The 23051-nt window shown below is 32.8% G+C and overlaps 2 protein-coding genes across 4 annotated transcripts in view; one reads left to right on the top strand and one right to left on the bottom strand.

Moving 5' to 3' along the window:
* Positions 1-5215, top strand: part of LOC149802712 (suppressor of fused homolog) — a 31592-nt gene extending 26377 nt beyond the window's left edge. Inside the window, exons 9-10 of the mRNA XM_089951299.1 lie at positions 104-172; positions 4053-5215. Of these exons, the coding sequence (XP_089807425.1) occupies positions 104-172; positions 4053-4190 (207 nt within the window). The 3' untranslated portion in view covers positions 4191-5215. The remainder of the gene's footprint in view (positions 1-103; positions 173-4052) is intronic.
* A 10340-nt stretch (positions 5216-15555) lies between these two features.
* Positions 15556-23051, bottom strand: part of LOC149802711 (EF-hand calcium-binding domain-containing protein 6-like) — a 48000-nt gene continuing 40504 nt past the window's right edge. For all 3 annotated transcript variants that reach the window (XM_089952119.1, XM_089952121.1, XM_089952120.1), the window contains 2 exons: positions 22697-22868; positions 15556-20377 (listed from right to left, as the gene is read on the bottom strand). In XM_089952119.1, the coding sequence (XP_089808245.1) occupies positions 20135-20377; positions 22697-22868 (415 nt within the window). In that variant the 3' untranslated portion in view covers positions 15556-20134. The remainder of the gene's footprint in view (positions 20378-22696; positions 22869-23051) is intronic.

The following is a 23051-nucleotide window of genomic DNA, read 5'->3' as shown; positions in this document are numbered from 1 at the left end:
GAGTTAACCATACCCTACTAATTGGTACATTGTGGACAACTAAACATGGGGGAGGGTGTATCATAAGTCATTCACAGTAATCTTGTTTTCCTTTCTTTTACAGATTTATTGTTCAGAGTCTTTGCTTGAACAAATGTCTGCAGAGTTTGAGGTGTTACAGCAGAGCAGTAATGTAAGCAATATTCATACAATACATGCATTTACAATTAAACCTGTAATGTAAGCATTATTCATACAATACATGCATTTACAATTAAACCTGTAATGTAAGCATTATTCATACAATACATGCATTTACAGTTAAACCTGTAATGTAAGCATTATTCATACAATACATGCATTTACAGTTAAACCTGTAATGTAAGCATTCTTCATACAATACATGCATTTACAGTTAAACCTGTAATGTAAGCATTCTTCATACAATACATGCATTTACAGTTAAACCTGTAATGTAAGCATTATTCATACAATATATGCATTTACAGTTAAACCTGTAATGTAAGCATTATTCATACAATACATGCATTTACAGTTAAACCTGTAAAGTAAGCATTATTCATACAATACATGCATTTACAATTAAACCAGTAATGTAAGCATTATTCATACAATACATGCATTTACAGTTAAACCTGTAATGTAAGCATTATTCATACAATACATGCATTTACAGTTAAACCTGTAATGTAAGCATTATTCATACAATACATGCATTTACAATTAAACCTGTAATGTAAGCATTATTCATACAATACATGCATTTACAGTTAAACCTGTAATGTAAGCATTATTCATACAATACATGCATTTACAGTTAAACCTGTAAAGTAAGCATTATTCATACAATACATGCATTTACAATTAAACCAGTAATGTAAGCATTATTCATGCAATAGATGCATTTACAATTAAACCTGTAATGTAAGCATTATTCATAAAAAATATGCATTTACAATTAAAACTGTAATGTAAGCATTATTCAACCAGAAATGTGCATTTACAGTTAAACCTCATGGATCCTCGTGAAAATTTGTGGATGCATCTTAATAAGAAATAAATTAATTATACTGAAAGTAAGTCATTGAGACCCAACTTTCATGTGTGAGTAACCTTTATGTTTTCTCTTCATTATACTGTCAATATCATGGAGTCTTTTGTTCATGTATTCATCTAAATTGGGGTTTGGATGAATGTCATAGAAAGTTACTTGGCCATATAAAGACTAGTTTATTGTGACCTAATTTTCAAACTTGACTGACATTTGTATTTTCAGTCATTTGCTTCTTACATTCTCTTTATCTTTTGACTCTATGCTATTAAATTAAATTTTGTTTTGACCCAATGCTGACAACACATTATATGTAGGTGAATCTTAATAAGTGTTATGACTCTAGGGCCTTAAACTACGTAAAAAGTAAATGTGATAACCAACAAGGATTGTATAATTTAAAATATTAATTTATTTTCCTAAAATGCAAAGTAAAAGCAGTTAAAATTACTTCCATTATGGTGAATGAATTTCTAAAATCCTTAAAGTTCTATCAATTAAAATAGTTTCTGGTAATTAGAATATGTTCCAAAGGTATTCCAAATGATGACTGTATTGTACTGATGTACCAACAATACAGAAGAATAACTATGTTATAAATCCAAATGTCTTTAAATGAATTCATGATAATTTCAATACAGCTATTAATCCAAATGTCCTTGACTGTTTCACAGTAAACCCATACAGCTATTAGTCTTTGAATGAATATTACAGCACTGCAGTTCCAACAAATGATTATATTTAAAAAAATGAATCAGTTCCCTTATATAACTTTTGCAAGACCAGTAATACCATTAAGAATGAATGATCCCATGTAATAATCTTTTCATTTAAAAATTTAACACATAGTATATAGAACGGAATACAAAGCTTTGGAATGAATCAAATGGTATTTTGAAAACTCATTGCAGTAAACAAGAGTCAAGTGGGTTACTCTAATCAGAAACTTGGTCAGCTTGGCCTTTTTTAGGAAACCCATGATCTCAGTTCCTAGAATGCCAGTCCATGTAAGATGACGTGATGTTTACTCAAATTTATTATTATGGCTTAACCTTGAAACTTATGAATGAAACATCATATGCACTATACATGACTCATCTTATAGTACAAATTGTAATCATACAATATTTAGCATTAAAATTGTCATTAACTGTATAACTCTTACAAAAACTATTATTTTGAAAATAATTTACATGACATAGATGTAAAGAACATAAGAAGTATACAGCAATACTATTTGTCTTCAACATAGTGATTCAGTCAGTAGCTTAGGCTCAAAGGTTCAAATCCTGTGCTTCTTACATTCTCTTTATCCTGGCTCAAATGTCATTGTGTTCTCTATGCTCGGCACCTAACTTCTATTGCCTCCACATCATTCCTCCAATTCAATAAATATTGTCAGCTACTCCTAATGTACTAAGAGACTCCTATAAAAATGATGCTGATTTGACATCCAGTATGGCCACCATAGCAGCCATCTTGAAATTGCTGTAATTGCTACTTATTCTGAATGTATGCTGTTGGGATTTTCACTGAGACTAATTATGTCTAGTTGGTCCATAATGAATATGGTGCCTCATGGACATAGGATGTTGCTGCTGTGGTGGCCATCTTTAAAATCTTGTTATTGCTACTTGATATAGATTCTTTTCACTTAAAAACTTCTTATTAAGTCTAGTTGGTCCCTTTTAAAATAGAGCTGAATAATGGTGGCCATCTTGAAAATCTTATCTCTGCTCATTTAAGGGATGGTTGTATTGGATAGGGTTTTAACTAAAACCATACATTTTTGTGTTGTTTTACAGCTATAATTATTTTTAGTTCAGAAAGTTAGTTTTACATTGTATGGAACCATGGTATGGAAATAAAATAATATTCGGTGAAACACTTTTCAATATACTGGATGGCATGCATATGAAAGATGGATTACCAACATAATAATGTTTTCCTGGTAATAACTGCTTCATATTTAACTAAATTGCATAAAAATGTTGCTTTACAAATTCCATATTTCTGATCCAGATTCAGTTAAGCTGGAATATAGTCCCATCTGGAGGCATTCATTTCTAATCCTATTTTGATCTTTCGTGGAACACATGCTTATCTCATCAAGATCTAAGTTGAATTCAGTATTGAGATTCAAGCATTAATTTTCACTCCTATAACAGGTTAGTCTTGGTGGGGCTTTTAATGATCTGTCAGCAAAGTCACTGACCAACAGTTGGTGGAACGGTATTAATTTCAATGGAAAGAACATATTTCTAATCCAGTTTTGATTAAACTTGGTAAATAGGCTTAAATCATCAAGATCGTAGATGCTTACAATTTTTAGCAAGATAAATGCATATTAATAAGGTGATTTTGCATCTGATTGGATGAGTCTTTCAACACTTGCAGTTTTAATTTAGGTCATATTTTTTATCAGACTTGGTAAATTGGCTTTTATCATCAAGATGAATACTGTGTTTTATTATGAGCAGGATTTATACATATTAATGATGTGATCTATCATATCACCGGCTGAGCTTCTTACCAATGTATTTCTGACCCTATGTTGCATCAGTGTATGTATGTATGTATTTGTGTTTAATAGCACCTCAGCACAATAATGGCTATATAGTGCCAGTTAAAAGTAAAGTTTTAAAGAAGCAAAACTGAAGAATTGCACAAAAACTTGCAGAAAGTTAAGTCTTCAAAATAAATGTAAACATGTGTGTGTGTGTGTGTGTATGTATTATTATAAGTTTAATTTATGAGCAAGTGACTGAATATTATTATGTCTTTATTTTTAGGTAGAAGTTTATCAAGCTATAGTAAAATAGGTAAAATCAACCCAATCTAAAGTTTGAGATAATTTCCTTATGTATTTATAGTACTACATACTATATTTGTTAATATCTGCATAACATACCTGTTTATATATTTTTCATTCCACTTTTGACAAAGAGTTTTTCCATTTCTTACATGAAAATCAATACATTTTGCATTGTCCAAATTCCAGGAGATTCCAGTGTATCCAAGAGAGTTTCGTTTTTCTGAACCCACAATCCTGATAACTGTATGGCCACAAGGTCAGCTGATGATGGATGCCAGCTATGTGTCAGGGGAACTGGACATGACTGCGGTTACTGACACGTGATAATTATAGGTGGCTAAATATATTTATGATAAATCTTTTGAAATCAGTGAACTGTATTGTCCATAATATTATGCACTACTTTGTTAATTATTCTTTTGGATGTGCAAATGATAAGAAGCAAAAAAATACCAGTCAATCACATTGTATCCGTAATTGTAATTCCTTCAGAAATGTGCACAAAGATGCATCATTTCTAAAACTATGCCGCTAGATCCATTTGAATCTAAATAATTTTTCACTAATTCACTCACACTAACTTAGGAAACACTGTATTTCCAAAGCATTCATATTTGCTGGACAAAGAAGATTTAATGGCTTTGTTGTTGATGGTTCAGTGATAATTAGATTTACAATTATCAGCTTATTAGGGAGCTAATATTTTTTTTTAAAATAAGCAATATGGCCTTATATAATCAGTTTCACAGATGGCTTTACTAATGAGTGAGCTTCGTGCATATTAATGAGATTATCTTGCATCTGATTGGCTGAGCTTGTTACTATGCTGGGAGCCAGATGTTAATCATACTAGTAATTTGGATTTATATGATCAGGATCTCACACAGTTTGGATAATGAGTGAACGCCATTCATATTAATGAGTAGATCTTGAATTTGATTGCTGAATTTATTACCACTCTAGATACTGTATATTTGATATTTGGTGAATAGGCTTATATCATCAATATCTTGTATTTTTGATACTTGGTGAATAGGCTTATATCATCAGGATCTTGTATTTTATATACTTGGTGAATAGGCTTCTATCATCAGGATCTTGTATTTTTGATACTTGGTGTATAGGCTTATATCATCAAGATCTTGTAGTTTTGATACTTGGTGAATAGGCTTATTTCATCCAGATCTTGTATTTTTGATACTTGGTGAATAGGCTTATATCATCAAGATCTTGTATTTTTGATACTTGGTGAATAGGCTTATATCATCAAGATCTTGTGTTTTTGATACTTGGTGAATAGGCTTATTTCATCCAGATCTTGTATTTTTGATACTTGGTGAATAGGCTTATATCATCCAGATCTTGTATTTTTGATACTTGATGAATAGGCTTATATCATCAAGATCTTGTATTTTTTATACTTGGTGTATAGGCCTATATCATCAAGATCTTGTATTTTTGATACTTGGTGAATAGGCTTATTTCATCAAGATCTTGTATTTTTGATACTTGGTGAATAGGCTTATATCATCAAGATCTTGTATTTTTGATACTTGGTGAATAGGTTTATATCATCAGGATCTTGTATCTTTGATACTTGGTGAATAGGCTTATATCATCAAGATCTTGTATTTTTGATACTTGGTGAATAGGCTTATATCATCAGGATCTTGTATTTTTGATACTTGGTGAATAGGCTTATATCATCAAGATCTTGTATTTTTGATACTTGGTGAGTAGGCTTATATCATCAAGATCTTCAATATTTGATACTTGGTGAATAGGCTTGTATCATCAAAATTTGTATTTTTGATACTTGGTGAATAGGCTTATATCATCAAGATCTTCAATATTTGATACTTGGTGAATAGGCTTATATCATCAAGATCTTGTATTTTTTATACTTGGTGAATAGGCTTATATCATCAAGATCTTGTATTTTTGATACTTGGTGAGTAGGCTTGTATCATCAAGATCATGTATTTTTGATACTTGGTGAATAGGCTTATATCATCAGGATCTTGTATTTTTGATACTTGGTGAATAGGCTTATTTCATCAAGATCTTGTATTTTTGAGACTTGGTGAATAGGCTTATATCATCAAGATCTTGTACAAGTATGATTTTGATTCAGATCTGTGCATAAAAATGATTTGGTCTTGCACCTGATTGGAGGATCTTGTCAACATTCTAGCAACTATTTTTCTGATTAGGTTGCATTCACACTTGTTAGGTAGTCGTTTATCATCAGTTTGATTATGAGCAAAATCTATGTACTTTTATGAGATAATCTTGTATCAGATTAGCTGAGCTTGTTTGCAGTCTGAAGATGGAATTTCTACATGATCCATCTTAATGATAAGCTATATCATCATTTTCTTAGACTTGTTCCATACTAAGTATGATTTGCACATAATAGATCATCTTGCATCAGATAGGCTGAACTTGCTACCAGTTTTGATCATAAAGTTACAATTTTCATGGAATTTTAATTAAACGTGTTTATCTCATCAAGATCCTTGATGACATAGATTATGAGCAACAGATTTTACATGTTAATTATGCCGTTATCTTCAGAGTCTTTACCAAAATAAGTAAAATTGATGTGATGTAAAGTTTGTGTGATATTTTGTATCAGGTTTATTCTTACTATATAAGTCTACTTATTGATGTTGTCAGCTGTTTAGTTACCTAACACAGGTGAGTGATATTTTTGGGGCCTCTTGTTTTTCATTTGATGGTGAACACAAAAAATTAGAAGGCCGAGAGACACCAGACTCTACAGCTGAGGACTGTAGCTGTCAAGTTGGATCTGATCTGACAAGTTTGTCTTTCCAAATGATTCTGACATTATTCTTAAATGCATAGTTTGAAGATGGAGATAATCCTTATGATAAATCTTAATTCTCCTGTTATTATTGCCAGTGATTAGTATGACACAGAGACCAGGCCATAGTCTCTGAAATTTCTTTGTGCAAGATTCAAACTTAACAACAAACAGTAAAGTCATAGATGATACCTACAGAATGTGGATCTTGGTCATTTGGTGGAGAAACCATTATTTTGATGGCCCTGACAAATTTATATTTTTATCCTTAATAAAATTTAAAGTACAGAATGACACAAATTTGACTTTTCATTTCAGCTTGAATTTCTTGCTCAAAGACATTTTAAAAATACAGGGCTAGACTTGATTTTACTTGTGGTTGCTTTAAGAAATATGCATCTACATTGCAGTATATATAAGTTCCAGAAAAATAGCTTTTGATTAGTGTGTGTTCATGTATTTTATTTATATTTAATTTATTTAATGCATTAGTACTGGTGTAGAAAACTGTGTCTATTCTGACATTTTTTAGGGTTAAATCTTGCATTATTGGTCAGCAAGAAAGCTAACATCATCATTGGCTTGACATAATGCAATTTTATTAAACTTAAAACTTGAGTCAGTGTTGGCAGAGGTATTTTGTAACCAGACTTAAGATATATTTTGTAACCATGTCACCAACAGATTGATTTATATTAAGTTGTATTAAATAGAAGTATTTTGAGGCATACAGTTAAACCTTCAGACTTGTATTTCTACATTAGGTTGTAATACTCTTTGTGACAGTTGCTGTTGAGCAAATGATACAGAGCACAAAAGAATATGGAGGTGATTTTTCTCATAAATTTGGAATTTATTATTTGACTTTATTTGTGTATTAAAGGGATTGATTCCTGCTGTTTTAAGATATCTGAGATGGTTATGCTCAGTGTAATATGGGATTTCTTTGATCTATGCTCAGTGTAACATGGGATTTCTTTGATCTATGCTCAGTGTAACATGGGATTTCTTTGATCTATGCTCAGTGTAACATGGGATTTCTTTGATCTATGCTCAGTGTAACATGGAATTTCTTTGATCATGAGCTACATTTCTTAGTGGACTGCTCCGGTGGCCTAGTGGTTAGAGCATCTCCCTTGGAAGTGGGAGATCATGGGTTCAAACCCCAGCCAAGTCATACTAAAGACTTACAAAAATGGTACTAACAGATGCCTCACTAGGTGCTCAGCATTAAAAGGTTAGTGTTAGGACTGGTCAGCCTGGTGTCAGGATAATGTGACTGGGTGGGACACCATGCTACATGTCTGCGGCATAATGCCCCAGTGGTAGACATCACTATAAACTGCTTCACTGCAGACATAGTAGCAATATGACAGAAAACTTGTTAAAGCTACATTAAAAATCCTAATCACACACACACATTTCTTAGTACAGATCCAAATGGCCCGTCTAACATAGACACGCTGCAGGATTAATGTGTCTGTGGCTTTTCAGAAGGCCCATTTTATACAGACACACTGCAGGATTAATGTGTGTGTGGCTTTTCATAAGGCCCATCTTATACAGACACACTGCAGGATTAATGTGTGTGTGGCATTTCATAAGGCCCATCTTATACAGACACACTGCAGGATTAATGTGTGTATGCCTTTTCATGAGGCCCATCTTGTACAGACACACTGCAGGATTAATGTGTGTGTGGCTTTTCATAAGGCCCATCTTATACAGACACACTGCAGGATTAATGTGTGTGTGGCTTTTCAGAAGGCCCATTTTATACAGACACTGCAGGATTAATGTGTGTGTGGCTTTTCATAAGGCCCATCTTATACAGACACACTGCAGGATTAATGTGTGTGTGCCTTTTCATGAGGCCCATCTTATACAGACACACTGCAGGATTAATGTGTGTGTGGCTTTTCATAAGGCCCATCTTATACAGACACACTGCAGGATTAATGTGTGTGTGGCTTTTCAGAAGGCCCATTTTATACAGACACTGCAGGATTAATGTGTGTGTGGCTTTTCATAAGGCCCATCTTATACAGACACACTGCAGGATTAATGTGTGTGTGGCTTTTCATGAGGCCCATCTTACACAGACACACTGCAGGATTAATGTGTGTGTGACTTTTCAGAAGGCCCATTTTATACAGACACTGCAGGATTAATGTGTGTGTGGCTTTTCATAAGGCCCATCTTATACAGACACACTGCAGGATTAATGTGTGTGTGGCTTTTCAGAAGGCCCATCTTATACAGACACACTGCAGGATTAATGTGTGTGTGCCTTTTCATGAGGCCCATCTTATACAGACACATTGCAGGATTAATGTGTGTGTGCCTTTTCATGAGGCCCATCTTATACAGACACACTGCAGGATTAATGTGTGTGTAGTTTCCATTAGTTCAACATCTTAGAATTATGCATGTCTTCACCTTTATTGCATCTCTGAAAGTGAGACTCACATGCATATATAATTTTTAAAGTATCAATGATATGCCCTAAGTCTTTCCAGTGATGCAAGTAGACGTAGCTTTTCATGTTTTGTTGCTACTGCTATTGTGTTTTGATTGAAATTGCCTGCATTTCATGATGCTTCTCAACCAGTAGTAGCACAGCAATACTGTTGATGGTGATTCTTGAAGTTTGTGTTTTTTCCTATGCTATTAGTTAGGCATGTGTTCTTCAATCAACATTCCTTTTTTTTAGTGTACATTCCCCAGCAGTTGATATATAAAGGCATGGTTTGTATGCATGTATGCATGATTTTTATTACATATTAAATGTTACATTTTTGTATTGTATGGTATATGAAAGTAAAATGCTTTCTTATCCGTCCCAGCTTATATATATATATATATATATTTAATTGTTATTCTGTTATATGACTTCTTTGCCCATCATGTTCCAATTTTACATTATAACTTGTTACTATTTGCGCTTGTTGGTGTATTTCATTATTATGCATGCTTGTTTTCTTACATATCAAAGGTCATATACCTACAGATAAAGGTTCTGTTTATGTCAGACACTCACATGTATAGCATTGCAGCTTTTCACTTTATACAGTTTGTATACTTATGATGGGATTATTTCTTTACAAATGCTGTCATAGTTTCATTGCAAAATTTATCAAGCTTGGAGTAAGCACATACCAATATGCATGTATTCACATTAACTAAATAATTAACTACATACATATGTCCACACACATGCACACACACACATACATACACATACACACACATACATACAGACATGCTTACATACACACACAGACATACATACATACATACACATGCACATACATACATACAGACATACATACATACATACACACATACAGACATACATATGAACACATACACACACACACATACATACATACATACATACATACATACATACATACATACATAACATGTATACATCAGTATACATGCTAGTCACATCTAACAAAGGATATTTTTTTCAAATGTTAAATACAGTATAGTCTCATATATCTGATACAAATCAGTCTCAAATCTGACACATATCAGTACAAGGCTGTACCATTAAAACATACATGGGACCCAGGGAAGGCACTTTTAAAGTGGGGTACTCACCCATAGATGCAGTATAGAATTTTCTTATCATACAATAAGAACTCTGTGAAATCTTAGTACCCTGGCAAATATTTTTTTGAACTGCCTTCCCTGGGTACCATGTATGTTTTAATGGAACAGTCCACAGTCAGATCTCATCTGACACATATCAGTACAATCTAATTTAATTTCTGATACAAATCAGTACATTCTTTGCTGTTATCTGATACACATCTGTAGTCTAATCTTGTATCTAATACATATCAATAGTCTAGTATCAAATACACATCAGTAGTCTAATATTGTATCTGATACACATCAGTAGTCTAATCTTTTATCTGATACACATCAATAGTCTAATCTTTTATCTAATACACATCAGTAGTCTAATATTGTATCTGATACACATCAGTAGTCTAATATTGTATCTGATACACATCAGTAGCCTTATATTAATCTTATACACATCAATAGTCTAATATTGTATCTGATACAGATTAATAGTCTAATATTGTATCTGATATACATTAATAGTCTAATATTGTATCTGATTCACATCAGTAGTCTAATATTGTATCTGATACACATTAATATTCTAATACTGTATCTGATATACATTAATAGTCTAATATTGTATCTGATACACATCAGTAATCCAATCTTGTATCTGATACACATCAATAATCTAATCTTGTATCTGATACACATTAATAATCTAATCTTGTGTCTGATACACATCAATAATCTAATCTTGTATCTGATACACATTAATAATCCAGTCTTGTATCTGATACACAGCAATAATCTAATCTTGTATCTGAGACACATTAATAATCTAATCTTGTATCTGATACACATCAATAATCTAATCTTGTATCTGATACACATTAATAATCCAATCTTGTATCTGATACACATCAATAATCTAATCTTGTATCTGTATCTGATACACATCAATAATCTAATCTTGTATCTGATACACATTAATAGTCTAATATTGTATCTGATACACATTAATAATCTGATCTTGTATCTGATACACATCAATAATCTAATATCATATCTGATACACATTAATAATCTCATCTTGTATCTGATACACATTAATAGTCTAATTTTGTATCTGATACACATCAATAATCCAATCTTGTATCTGATACTCATCAGTATCCTTATATTAATCTTACACACATCAAGAGTCTGATCTTTTATTTGATACAAATTCTTGCCACTCTTTAATAGTTTTTAGCACAAAACTGCATGCAAAATTTAATTATCATTTTTAAAAATGTGTCATCTGATTTGGAGGTTTTGAACTTGACCTTGAGTTTTGTGCTCTCAAATTTCAAGAAAATGTGGGAAGACCTGAGCAATTATTGGCAAGTCCTGACTAATGATTGGCAAGTTTTGACCATTTGTTTGGAAGTTCTCTCCTGATCAGTCATTGACAAATCCTGACCAATCATTGGCAGGTTTTGTCATAATCAGTTAGTGTCAAGTCTTGACTAGTCATTTACAGTAAACAGCAATTTCATGTTATTTTTTCCTTCATCCACATGGGTCTTTCAGTAAAATAGGTTATAGACAAAACATTTTTATTTCAGATTTTATGATGGGAAATCATGTGACATATCTCAATAATAGTTGAGTAATATTTTGTAAAACTTGTCTTACTATAAACAGTTCAAAACTTCAATAATGGTAGAAGATATGATATAAGAAAATAAGAAAGTAATAAAATTAATCCAAAGTTAAAAACTCCCAGAAGGGGCTAGCTGTTGAATAGCAATTAACTGTCTCTCACCCTAAAGATGCATGACATTATTCTTATCAATGCAGCCCCTTCCTGTCTTAAAGACAAATTATCCCATGACCTTTAGCTTTTCCAAGATCCATTAAACCAGTGTTCTGAGCATGTGATTTTTTATGTTAGATCAAACTTTAAAAATGTCTTATGATTAATTTGTTGAATATATACTTTCTATATATCATTTTGATATGATCTTTAGAGTATTATTTTTATATTTTCTTAGATGAAAATTACATATCATTCTTTACGTTTGTAACTATTTTAATATATTTTACTGACCTAAAGTATATATGACATACCGCTTATGTTTAAAAAATGTATTACCATTGGTGAGTTTTAGTCATGTTTTGTTTTGTCTTGCTCTCTCCTCTCTCTCTCTCTCTCTCTCTCTCTCTCTCAGGAACACACTCTCATATTGCATTCTGTGGTACTATATTTTGATCCACTTAACAAAGTTCCTTTAGCACTCTAATATAATACATACTTTTATTTTTTATCCCAGTACATATATTTGAATATAACTTTGGGGTCCCATTGGTATCATGTTCTGAAAGCTACTACTGCTGACTTGAAAGGTTGCATAAATATTATCCCTAACCAGGTCTCTGTATTTCTTCAGCACCACTAAAGTCAGTACAGAGCAAATCTAAAGATATTATTATGCGCCTTGCATATAGGTGTCTGCTTGTGGGTTACGTTTTTCCCAACACTTGTAGCTGAGCATCTTTCCCAGTTCACTTCATATTTGGAATATATTATCACATACTCCCCTTCTCTCACAAACACACTTGCCATTTGTTCTACGTCAGGGTTGGGCCATTGGATCAGGAATTATAACGTGTACCCATTTTGGTACAAGCTTTTTTCATTACTTACATTATTTCTGAAGCCCCTTAACCAGTTCATTTGAAATTCATATTTGAAATATGATATGGAACACTCACCTTTAGGTCAGTGTCACACCTGGCCATGAATGTAACTATGGGGTAAATAATTATAAACAAGACACATGTCCCTGGGTGGGGCCAATATATAGGACACCTTTTCTGTAAAAGTTTTGATTTTTGGGGCCATGGATGGGTTTAAATGATGTAGAAGTAGGACACCTTTCAGTAAGTTTTCTTTCTGCTTTTCCTATTTTAGTAATTCCTGACTTGATTCATGTTATGATTGTAATATTATATGATGACATACTTTATCCCTATGCCACCGATGCTCCAGAATTTGTCTCTGAGTGATGCCGTATGGACATAAATGATGATACTATTACTACTGCTATTATTATTATGATTAAGTTACATTTTATGAAGTTCAGAGTATATTTGTAATATGTCACCTTCGCAGTCTCACTGTCACCTTGTACCACTTTTGCTCTAGAGAGGTTTGAGAATATGATTGTTTTTGTTACAGTTTCTGCAAACAGTTTATACCATATATGAAATATAAAACATCAATTACTTCCTATGTCATTCCATCAGAAAATGTAATGGGAAAATGTAGGTCACTAATATTTGAATTCAGTGATATGACAACCCTAGGTATGTAAAGGTAACATCAGATAACACATTTTTAAGTCAATTCTGTGCATGCAGTCATTTTCGGATGATTTTTATTCATTTCATTTTGTAAGGGATGTAGAAACACATAGTTTGTTTTCACATGAACACATAGACTATATCTTTGTTTTGCAAAAATGCTGTGCTGAATAGTAGCTATTAAAAATGTTTTTGTACAGCTTCACTTAGTTTTTTTATCACTGCCTTTATTTTTGGTGAAAACTGGATTTTATTATACACTTGATTTTGAAATATAGAAAATTATTGGTGAAAATTTGTTCTGTTTTATTTTTTCCTTCTTCTAATTTTATTTATTAAAATTATATCCTTATATTTTCATGTATGAAAATATTTTGTGAGCTAGGTAAATAAATTGAAACTGCATTACCTTTCAAGCATGGAAATTATTTTTTGTAGATATTTGACTTTCCACCATATGCTTTTCATCAAAGTTATTTACCCAATACTACCCAGTCAGCACTGTTAAAATCTTATGCTTTGCTCATTTGGACTGGTTTTGTGGTTGCATAGAAAATAATAGTGTACAAAGTATCAAAAAAGTAGTTTATTACAACAGATTAGGTCATCCTATTAATCACTGATATTTTTGTATGATCAGCCTATAAATACAATTGAAATTGAAATGAAGTTTCAAAAGGGATGGAGGCTGAATAGAGAGTTTCATATTCTAAGATTGATACATAATTAAACAAAATAGTTCTTTTGTTGCACAAATACCAGATATGTTTCATCTTGTGATACAAAAACTGATATATTTGAACTTGTAGCATTTTGCCACTTATTAAAATGCAGTGTTTTGCACCACATGATGAAATACATCCAGTATTTAGATCAGAAAGAAAATCTGCTCTCTTTAATATTCTGAAAATTGTCTTTTTCTGAATTTCATGACTGAACTAAACGATGGAAAGGACATTACCTTTCATGCATAGAAATTATTTTTTTGCCAAAATTATTTTTCTTAAAACCATTAAAAAAGGAAGCAGTATCAAAGTAGAACTTATTTGCGTATCATTTCCCAAATTAAAGTATCACTTCAGTAATTCATTGTGTGATCAATGCCCCCTCCCTTTATATTTCTCTAAAGCTAGTGCAGGTAGTAGAATTCAGCTTAACATGATTCATGATAACCAGTGGACAAAGTCCAAAACCATGACCTCCATTAGTTTTTCAGGATTTAGATGACACAAACATGGCAGAGACCTATAGGAAGAGAGTTGTCCGTGTCATAAAATTCTTTTGTAAACATCTGCTTTCATGGACTGTGTTTAAATTTGGATGATGCTATTTTCTTGAGATCAGCATACACATATCGCTTTGTTGTCATGCTCAAATTTATTTTCCAGTGTTATGCCCCTTTTGGGTTCTGACTAGATATACTGCGACATATTTGCATGAATGACTCTGAAACTTAGCAGACATTATTAACATGATCTCAGATTGCGTATATTGTTATTATCATTCTGTTATGTTATCATATACTGTAATAATTATTGTGTGCTACTAGTCGTATGGTTTGATGAATTACTTCGAAACTTGGCAAATGTGAAAAAGTTTTGTCATGTTCCAAAAATTGTGTAGAGTTATGCCCCTTCCCATTTTATTTTTGGATGTTCATACAAACATTTTTCTCGAGTTATTGTTCTTTTCTTCTTGCACTACTCATTGAAATGAGGGGAAAGTCATGGCATCCATGTTCTATGGACATGTATTCAGTTTTACTTTATTACTTTCTAAATCTCCTATAATTGTTATTTTGAGTGTTTCTTTTTCACATATTTTACTCTAAGCACTGTTGTAGCAGTATTCTGGATTAAAATAATAGTAGTGAAAAATAATGACCGTTAATGAAAATGATAACTGGAAATAAAGAAAAATACAAACAACACTGTTGTACAGACATTTATTTATTTTTTTAAAACAGGAAGAAGTTATTGTTAGTTTTATAGCTGTTTATAGCATCATTGTTCTAAAACAAAAAACTGAATGAACTTACAAATTGATCAAACTTCAAACTACCATCAGTGCAAAGAAAATCAGATATATCACAGATCTGGATCAGTATTTATCAAATAAATATCAGTATGTACTCTAGCACTTCACAAGATAATAAAAAAAACAACAAAGAGTTGTATGTGCAAAGAGAATCTTGTGTTTTAAGACATGAATGATGAACATGTTCTCTACAAGATATATTTTATGCCAATAGAAATTCAATTTATATTTAATTTAGAATTGGTCTGTTCCCATGCAAATTCATCATGGAGGGAAGACAACATTTTTAAAAAAATAGATGTAACAAAATAGTAATTACGGTGGATGACATATTAATGTCAATAATTTTGAACATTCTGTTAGCCTATAAGAAACTTGTAAGCAGTAGGTTGTGCTCCTAAGTGATTATTAAAATTATCAGTACCCTGTTGACTTTAGTAATGATAGAATTACTAGCACAAACAATTACAAAGGTTGCCAGCTTGAATAGAGTGGAATTATCCATTACAACCAAACTTAATGATATTTATTATAAAGAAATAACAGTACAGTTGCATTTATGTCAGAAGCTGATAGGAGAAAAGATCCTACCATTATAGATAAAAAATTGAACTGATGATAATTGTCTTCCCTTTTTTGTAATTTCCTGATAACAATATGGTGGGCTTCCTTTCTTATGAGGCCCTACCTCTGGAGAGTCCACTGACTAATGGGACAGACACACTGTCCACCATCAAAGTCGAGCATTTTCTTTTTACCACAACACTTTTAGCATTAGCTGGATACTCAAGAGAAATAATACTCAAGAGAAATACTGTCAGCATAGTACTTGGTATAGTGTACCAGCCATGTGGATACTCAAAAGAAATACTGTCAGCATAGTACTTGGTATAGTGTACCAGCCAAGTGGATACTGAAGAGAAATATTGTCAGCATAGTACTTGGTATAGTGTACCAACCATGTGGATATTCATGAAGGATACTATGTCAGGATGGTACATTTTTGGCACATTTGGTGGTAGAAATGGAGAGGATGGGGCAATAACTTTATTTTCAGTCAGATAAAAAAAAACTGTCAGTTATGAAGTCAGTTTAGGATGAGTTAATGAGGATGAATAAGCCTAAATTAAGATTATACAAATATAATAACGCAAGTATAAAACTAAAGTAAATATACTTCTCACATTTTCTATTTTTTTTTATTACTGAACAATTACCCTGACATATACTTTTATAGGACACTAATGTTGAGCACAGAAACAATTGACTGGATCAGGTAAATGTTTTGTGTGGAAGAATGTAAAATGTTGAATCCAATGTATGAAACCAAGACAAAAGCAATAACTGATTTTAAAGTTATCAGAAGCAATAAAATGTGCAACAAACAACACACAGTTTTACAATATCTTATATTATGCAATACCAGTTAAAAGGACAAATCAAATCACAGATACTGTTGTATACATATTTACAATGTAAATAAAGGATATTCTATATAAAATACAATAAAAAATATGGATATTATTTTCTTCATTATTGAAATACTGTCAACAAATTTCACAATAAATAATTTTTGTATTGAAAAGAAAATAAAGCTGAATATACAGTGAAATCTGTTTATGATTATTTCTGAAGTAGCAAAATTCTTCTTATCAAATAATCATGTTTCTACTCCATTTTTGTATGTTTTGATTGTAGCATCAATATACCACCTTTGATTGTAAGGTCTGTTATCATATATAATGTGCTTCTGCCCAAGAACCTGATGAGAATCATAAAATAGTATGAAAGGACAAAATTTGTTGAATTCATATCTTAAAATAGTATGAAAGAACAAAATAATATCTTAAATAATATTAGAAGACAAAATTGGCGAATTCTAATACCTTAATATAGCATGAAAGGTCAAAATTTACAAATTAATATTGTCTGACTGAAAGTTTCGGGGATTTTGTTTCTTCATAGCTCAACCAGAGTTCTGTATACAAAAATACGAGATATCTGCAGTATGTCATAATGTTATAATGAATATAAATTTCAGATCTGGGGAACTTTCTGGTGGCCCAGTGGTTAGAGCGTCCACCCTTGGATGCATGAGGTTGCTTGTTCGGACCTTGGCCAAGAAATACCAAAGACTTATAAAAATGGTACAAACAGCTGCCTCGCTAGGTGCTCAGCATTAAGAGGTTAATGTTAGGCCTGGTCGGCGTGGTGTCAGGATAATGTGACTGGGTGGGACATCATGCTACCTGTCTGCAGCATGATGCCCCAGTGCTAGATATCACTATAAACTGTCACACTGTAGACATTGTAGCGATATGACTGAAACATTTTTAAAGCCACATTAAAAATCCAAATCACACAAACACACACACAAATCTGGGTCATTTTTGTTTCTTCTAATTAATTCACCACTTTTTTGTCCATCTGATTATAAAGGTTTGTTATAAAGCTCGATATATAGATTGTTAAAGTTCTTGAGCCACTTGCTTTGTTTCAAAAAAACTATTTATTCTCCTTTTTAAATAAAAAAGATATTTGTAATTCATTGTTCTGCATCTAATTTTTGCACAAGCACTTTTACTTAAACAAGTTTCATTGTATAAAATTAAATATAATACTATTTTACAATTTCATGAGATAAAAAGAAATGTATCTGACACTATTATGCATACTACAGTGTCATGACAATTGACAGTTACAATGAAATAGTGTTTCCTTAATCATTCAATACACTTTTGCAATAAGTTTTCATGTGCTTAATTAAAATAAACATGTACAGGTAAGAAAAATCTTATCATGTATCTTTCAGATAGGTATACACACATTTCAAAGAGATAGGTATATGCACATTTCAAGGCCAGTTTTCTATTTCAAGTTTGTATTATGGAAAGGTTAATTTTTAATACTGCATTGGAAAATTGGATTTAAAAGCCAGTTTGTAGCCTGAATCCTTTGGCCAGCTTTACAAACTTTTGCATTATTTAGTCTTCTTGTTTGTAAAAAAGTATTTTGTAATAGGACTTGCCTTCTTAGTGAAATATCTGTGCACAGACTGGCTCATTATTGTTTGGGTAAACCCAATAAGAGATGGTAGGATTGATTACATGGTCGTGCAATATTGCAGTTGGATTTGACTTGTATTCAAGTAGTTATGGTATACCGAAAACCACAGGTAAATGAATTCAGTGTCCATGACCAACTCAGCTTTGTAAATAGATCTTGCATGAGTGTTCATTTCAAATTAAATTTATGAAGCAAGTCTAATAATATCTATCATTTGCAAGCCTTGGTATGCAACAGGTTTAAGTTATGCAATGATTTTCATAAATTTCATTTGAAATGAGCACAAATATGATACCTAATTTATTATATGATGAAAATACTGATTTTATTTGACCAAACTGCCGAATTGTATACTGAAATGACTTTGAAATACATTTGGATGCCTGGGTCATTATCCATCACATTATGTTATGACATAGTTTTTGAAGTCGTGAAGTGTTCATACATGTGTTATAAGAAATTATGATGTGGGTATATTAACCTAAGTAACACAGTAGCCATGTGATAAGTCTAATTTTGAAAGAACCAAGACCACCTCAAGTAGTATCCAACTAGAATTATATTACAAGTCAAAGAAATTAATAGCATTTCTTTATTTGTATATTTGGAAGAAAGAGGGATATTAAACAACCACTGACCTATAAGTTAAATCAACATTTACAAAGAGCAAACTCTGCATCACAATTAATTTACCAATTATGCAATATTCTGTGGATCCAGTCGGTCCCTATTTACCCATCTGAATATAATACTGTCATACTTTATTGAGCAGGTGTCCTGTAATATCACAGGTACAAAACACCACCAGCTATCAGGCTAGCTTATGCCACACATAGGCAACAAAAAAAACACTTTCAAATTATTACATTAATTGCTAATGAAATCTATGGATGAATGGTGTTATATTACTGTCAAATTAATTAATTAAATTCTAATGAAATGTATGGATGATGGGTGTTATTTCACAGCATATATACTCACTTGTAAGTTGAATCAACAGCACAGACCTAGATCTGCCATCACATACTTTATATACTTGCTTACACGATGAGTTGTACTGCAGACTGCACAAAGATCTGCCATTGCATAATGCACTGGCAGACCTGGATCTGTGCATTTTGTTAGGAGTAATCAGTAAAATAAACAACATAGACCTTGATCTGCAGACACATCATGTGATGACAGATCAGGGTCTGTATTTTGTGCAGTTTAACTTGACTTATAAGCGAATATATATGGCAATGTGCTAGCAGATCTGGGTCTATGCAGTTTATCAGCAGAACAAAACAGCATAGATCCTGATATGCCACTGCATTATGCAAAAGCAGATCCTAGTCTATGAAGGTGGACTCAACTTGTAAGCAAGTATAAATGACAAGTCCTATAGAAACCTGACCTGAATCATTTATATTTTTCTTACACTATGTCGAGTTTGAGGTTTAAATGTCTCATCAATAAAACGCTCATAGGGTATTTTCCCCGTCATCTCATTGTCGAAACTGTTGAGAACATGATACACCTCATCTTCATCTAGTACTACATTTGCAAGTCGAAGCACAGATCGGAACTCGGGGACTGATAGGTAACCCTCATTGTTTGTATCAAGCTTCCTAAAGGCACGTCTCAGGTTCTTCCAGTCTCCAGCAAGCTGGAAAATAAAGTATGTGTTAATAACCAGGCCCTATCATCTTACAGTGACAGTATTTGAATGCTATTGTAATTAGTATATAGCAATTAGCAGTTAATTACAAGTGTCATTCAATTAGCAATTCAGCTTTCACTCTATCAACAGGGGTACCAGGTAGCCAAGTGGTCTAACTTGCTTGCTTTTACCAATCAATGCCATCTCACCTCTGTCTGTGTGGGTTTGAGTCACTCCAGCACAGCCACTGCAGGTATGTGAGAAAGCATGTCAGTAGGTTCATTGTGGGTTGGTGGTTCTTACCTCGGTTTTCCTAGGTTCTTTCTCCACCAGTTATATTGGCTACTATGTATAGCTGAGAAGTGGAATTAAACCCAAAAACAACTCTCCATCTACATACAGATAACTACGCCAAAATTATTTGGCAACATTTAATGAAATATTTAAATTAAAATGAAGATTGATGTACTTCTATCAAATTACAACTAAATGTGGTTCTGACATTCATGGAAGTTTATAGGTTCCCTTTACAATGTGCTGCAGACATGTGAATTACACAAATTCATCTTTCTGTCAGAATCTAAATATGATGAAATTTTTCTGAATTGCAGCATAGAAGAGGTTACTGCATACTCACTTATTCTGAATTAGAGGGTTTGCACCCATTGCAGCATAGAAGAGGTTACTGCATACTCACTTATTCTGAATTAGAGGGTTTGCACCCATTGCAGCATAGAAGAGGTTACTGCATACTCACTTATTCTGAATTAGAGGGTTTGCACCCATTGCAGCATATAAGAGGTTACTGCATACTCACTTATTCTGAATTAGAGGGTTTGCACCCATTGCAGCATATAAGAGGTTACTGCATACTCACTTATTCTGAATTAGAGGGTTTGCACCCATTGCAGCATATAAGAGGTTACTGCATACTCACTTATTCTGAATTAGAGGGTTTGCACCCATTACAGCATAGAAGAGGTTACTGCATACTCACTTATTCTGAATTAGAGGGTTTGCACCCATTGCAGCATATAAGAGGTTATTGCATACTCACTTAGTCTTGACCCAGCTCTGTATAATACCACTAAGTATTGTATTTTTGTTGGCAACTGACAAAATAAGCATAAAATGTTAAGAACATTTTATTTCTGCTATCATCAAGAAAACAAAAATTTTGTGCAAAGGCAAGACTCAGTACTATATAGATCTGGGACTGTGCAGTTTGTCTGGAGTAATCAGTAGAACAAACGGCGTATACCCTAATCTGCAGATGCATTATGCTATGGCAGAACTAGACTGCTGTTGTTTGCAGTTTGACTCAACTTATAAGGGAGTATATATGGTAACAATTATGCAGTTACTGGTCCCATGCAGCAACTTGTAAATACCATTTAAATTGTGATATCATTTTAATGCAAGAAAATCTGTACACTAATTTCACATTTTAAACACATTTAGAATAAAACACCTTGTAAAAACATGAAGTCTTATTGCTCTGATTTATTATCATTCTAGAATGAATATTGTTTCCCTCTTACAGCCAGTTGCAGTTCTTGAAACTAAAAATAGATACCTATCTGTAGCAAAATAATTTTTTTTACTCCAAAGCTTTTGACCTTTTCACAAGGCCTTCATCAGAGGAATGACTTTAACCTTTTCACAAGGCCTTCATCAGAGGAATGACTTTGACCTTTTCACAAGGCCTTCATCAGAGGAATAACTTTGACCTTTTCACAAGGCATTCATCAGAGGAACAATGACTAGACTGGAGTTACGTAATCAACTAAATATTGGTCACATGACAAAGTCCTTCTGTACAATGGCGGGAGTTCCAATCCAGAATCATGATTCAACACTGGCTCCCCCTCCATGTTTTCAATAGCTTCCTTTACATTTCTCTTTCTGGTGATATTTTCTGTACCGAGTACTCTGGTGTTATTGCAAGAGACAGTATGCCCTGATTCTTTGCAATGTTCACCAACTGCCATCAGGGTGTCTCTGTTGTTGTATAAATGTTCTTTAAATCTTGTTTACTATCATTTATTCTTGGCTCAGCACTGTATAGTACCATTATGTATTGTATTTAAAGAACACTTATAGAGAAACCCTGACAACATTTGCTGAACATTCCAAAGAATCGGGGCAGAATATTTTTCCTATGTGTCTACCTAAGAGTATTTACCTAAGTGTCTAAATTCAATCAGCTTGGGCTCTGATAAACAAAACAATGTGATTCATATACATGGCCATGAATATGATTAGCTAGCAGTCACTTGGATTACAGATAATGTGCAATGACATGGCAATATTAAAAGGTTGTACCTTTTGTCTGAGTTTGGCAGTGATTCCATGCAGGCCTTTCTGTGGGGGTTCCACAATATCTGGAATGGGCAGCTCTGGCTGAGGATGCTGCAACAGAGACAGCATGTTGTTGCCATGGCGCCAGGTCTGTTTACGCAAGGCAAATGGCTTCAAGAATTCTATGTAGGAGACTCTGAAATAGACAAAATAACACTTCATATCAATTACAATGAGATCAGGGGCAGAAGGGAAGGGATGTAGCAAAGTTGTGTGAACTCGTTCAGCCCCAAATCCATCTGCATAATTCTGAAGCAAAAACAATCAGATTAAAAAAAGTCATTTGAGAAGTACATATAAAAAGACAAGGGAAAAAAAA

The sequence above is a fragment of the Sinohyriopsis cumingii genome, chromosome 3, assembly GCF_028554795.1.
Source record: "Sinohyriopsis cumingii isolate HCF-2022 chromosome 3, ASM2855479v2, whole genome shotgun sequence".
Taxonomy (NCBI): Eukaryota; Metazoa; Mollusca; class Bivalvia; order Unionida; family Unionidae; genus Sinohyriopsis; species Sinohyriopsis cumingii.
Note: the sequence above shows the minus strand (reverse complement) of the source record. Positions and strands in the feature narration are given on the sequence as shown.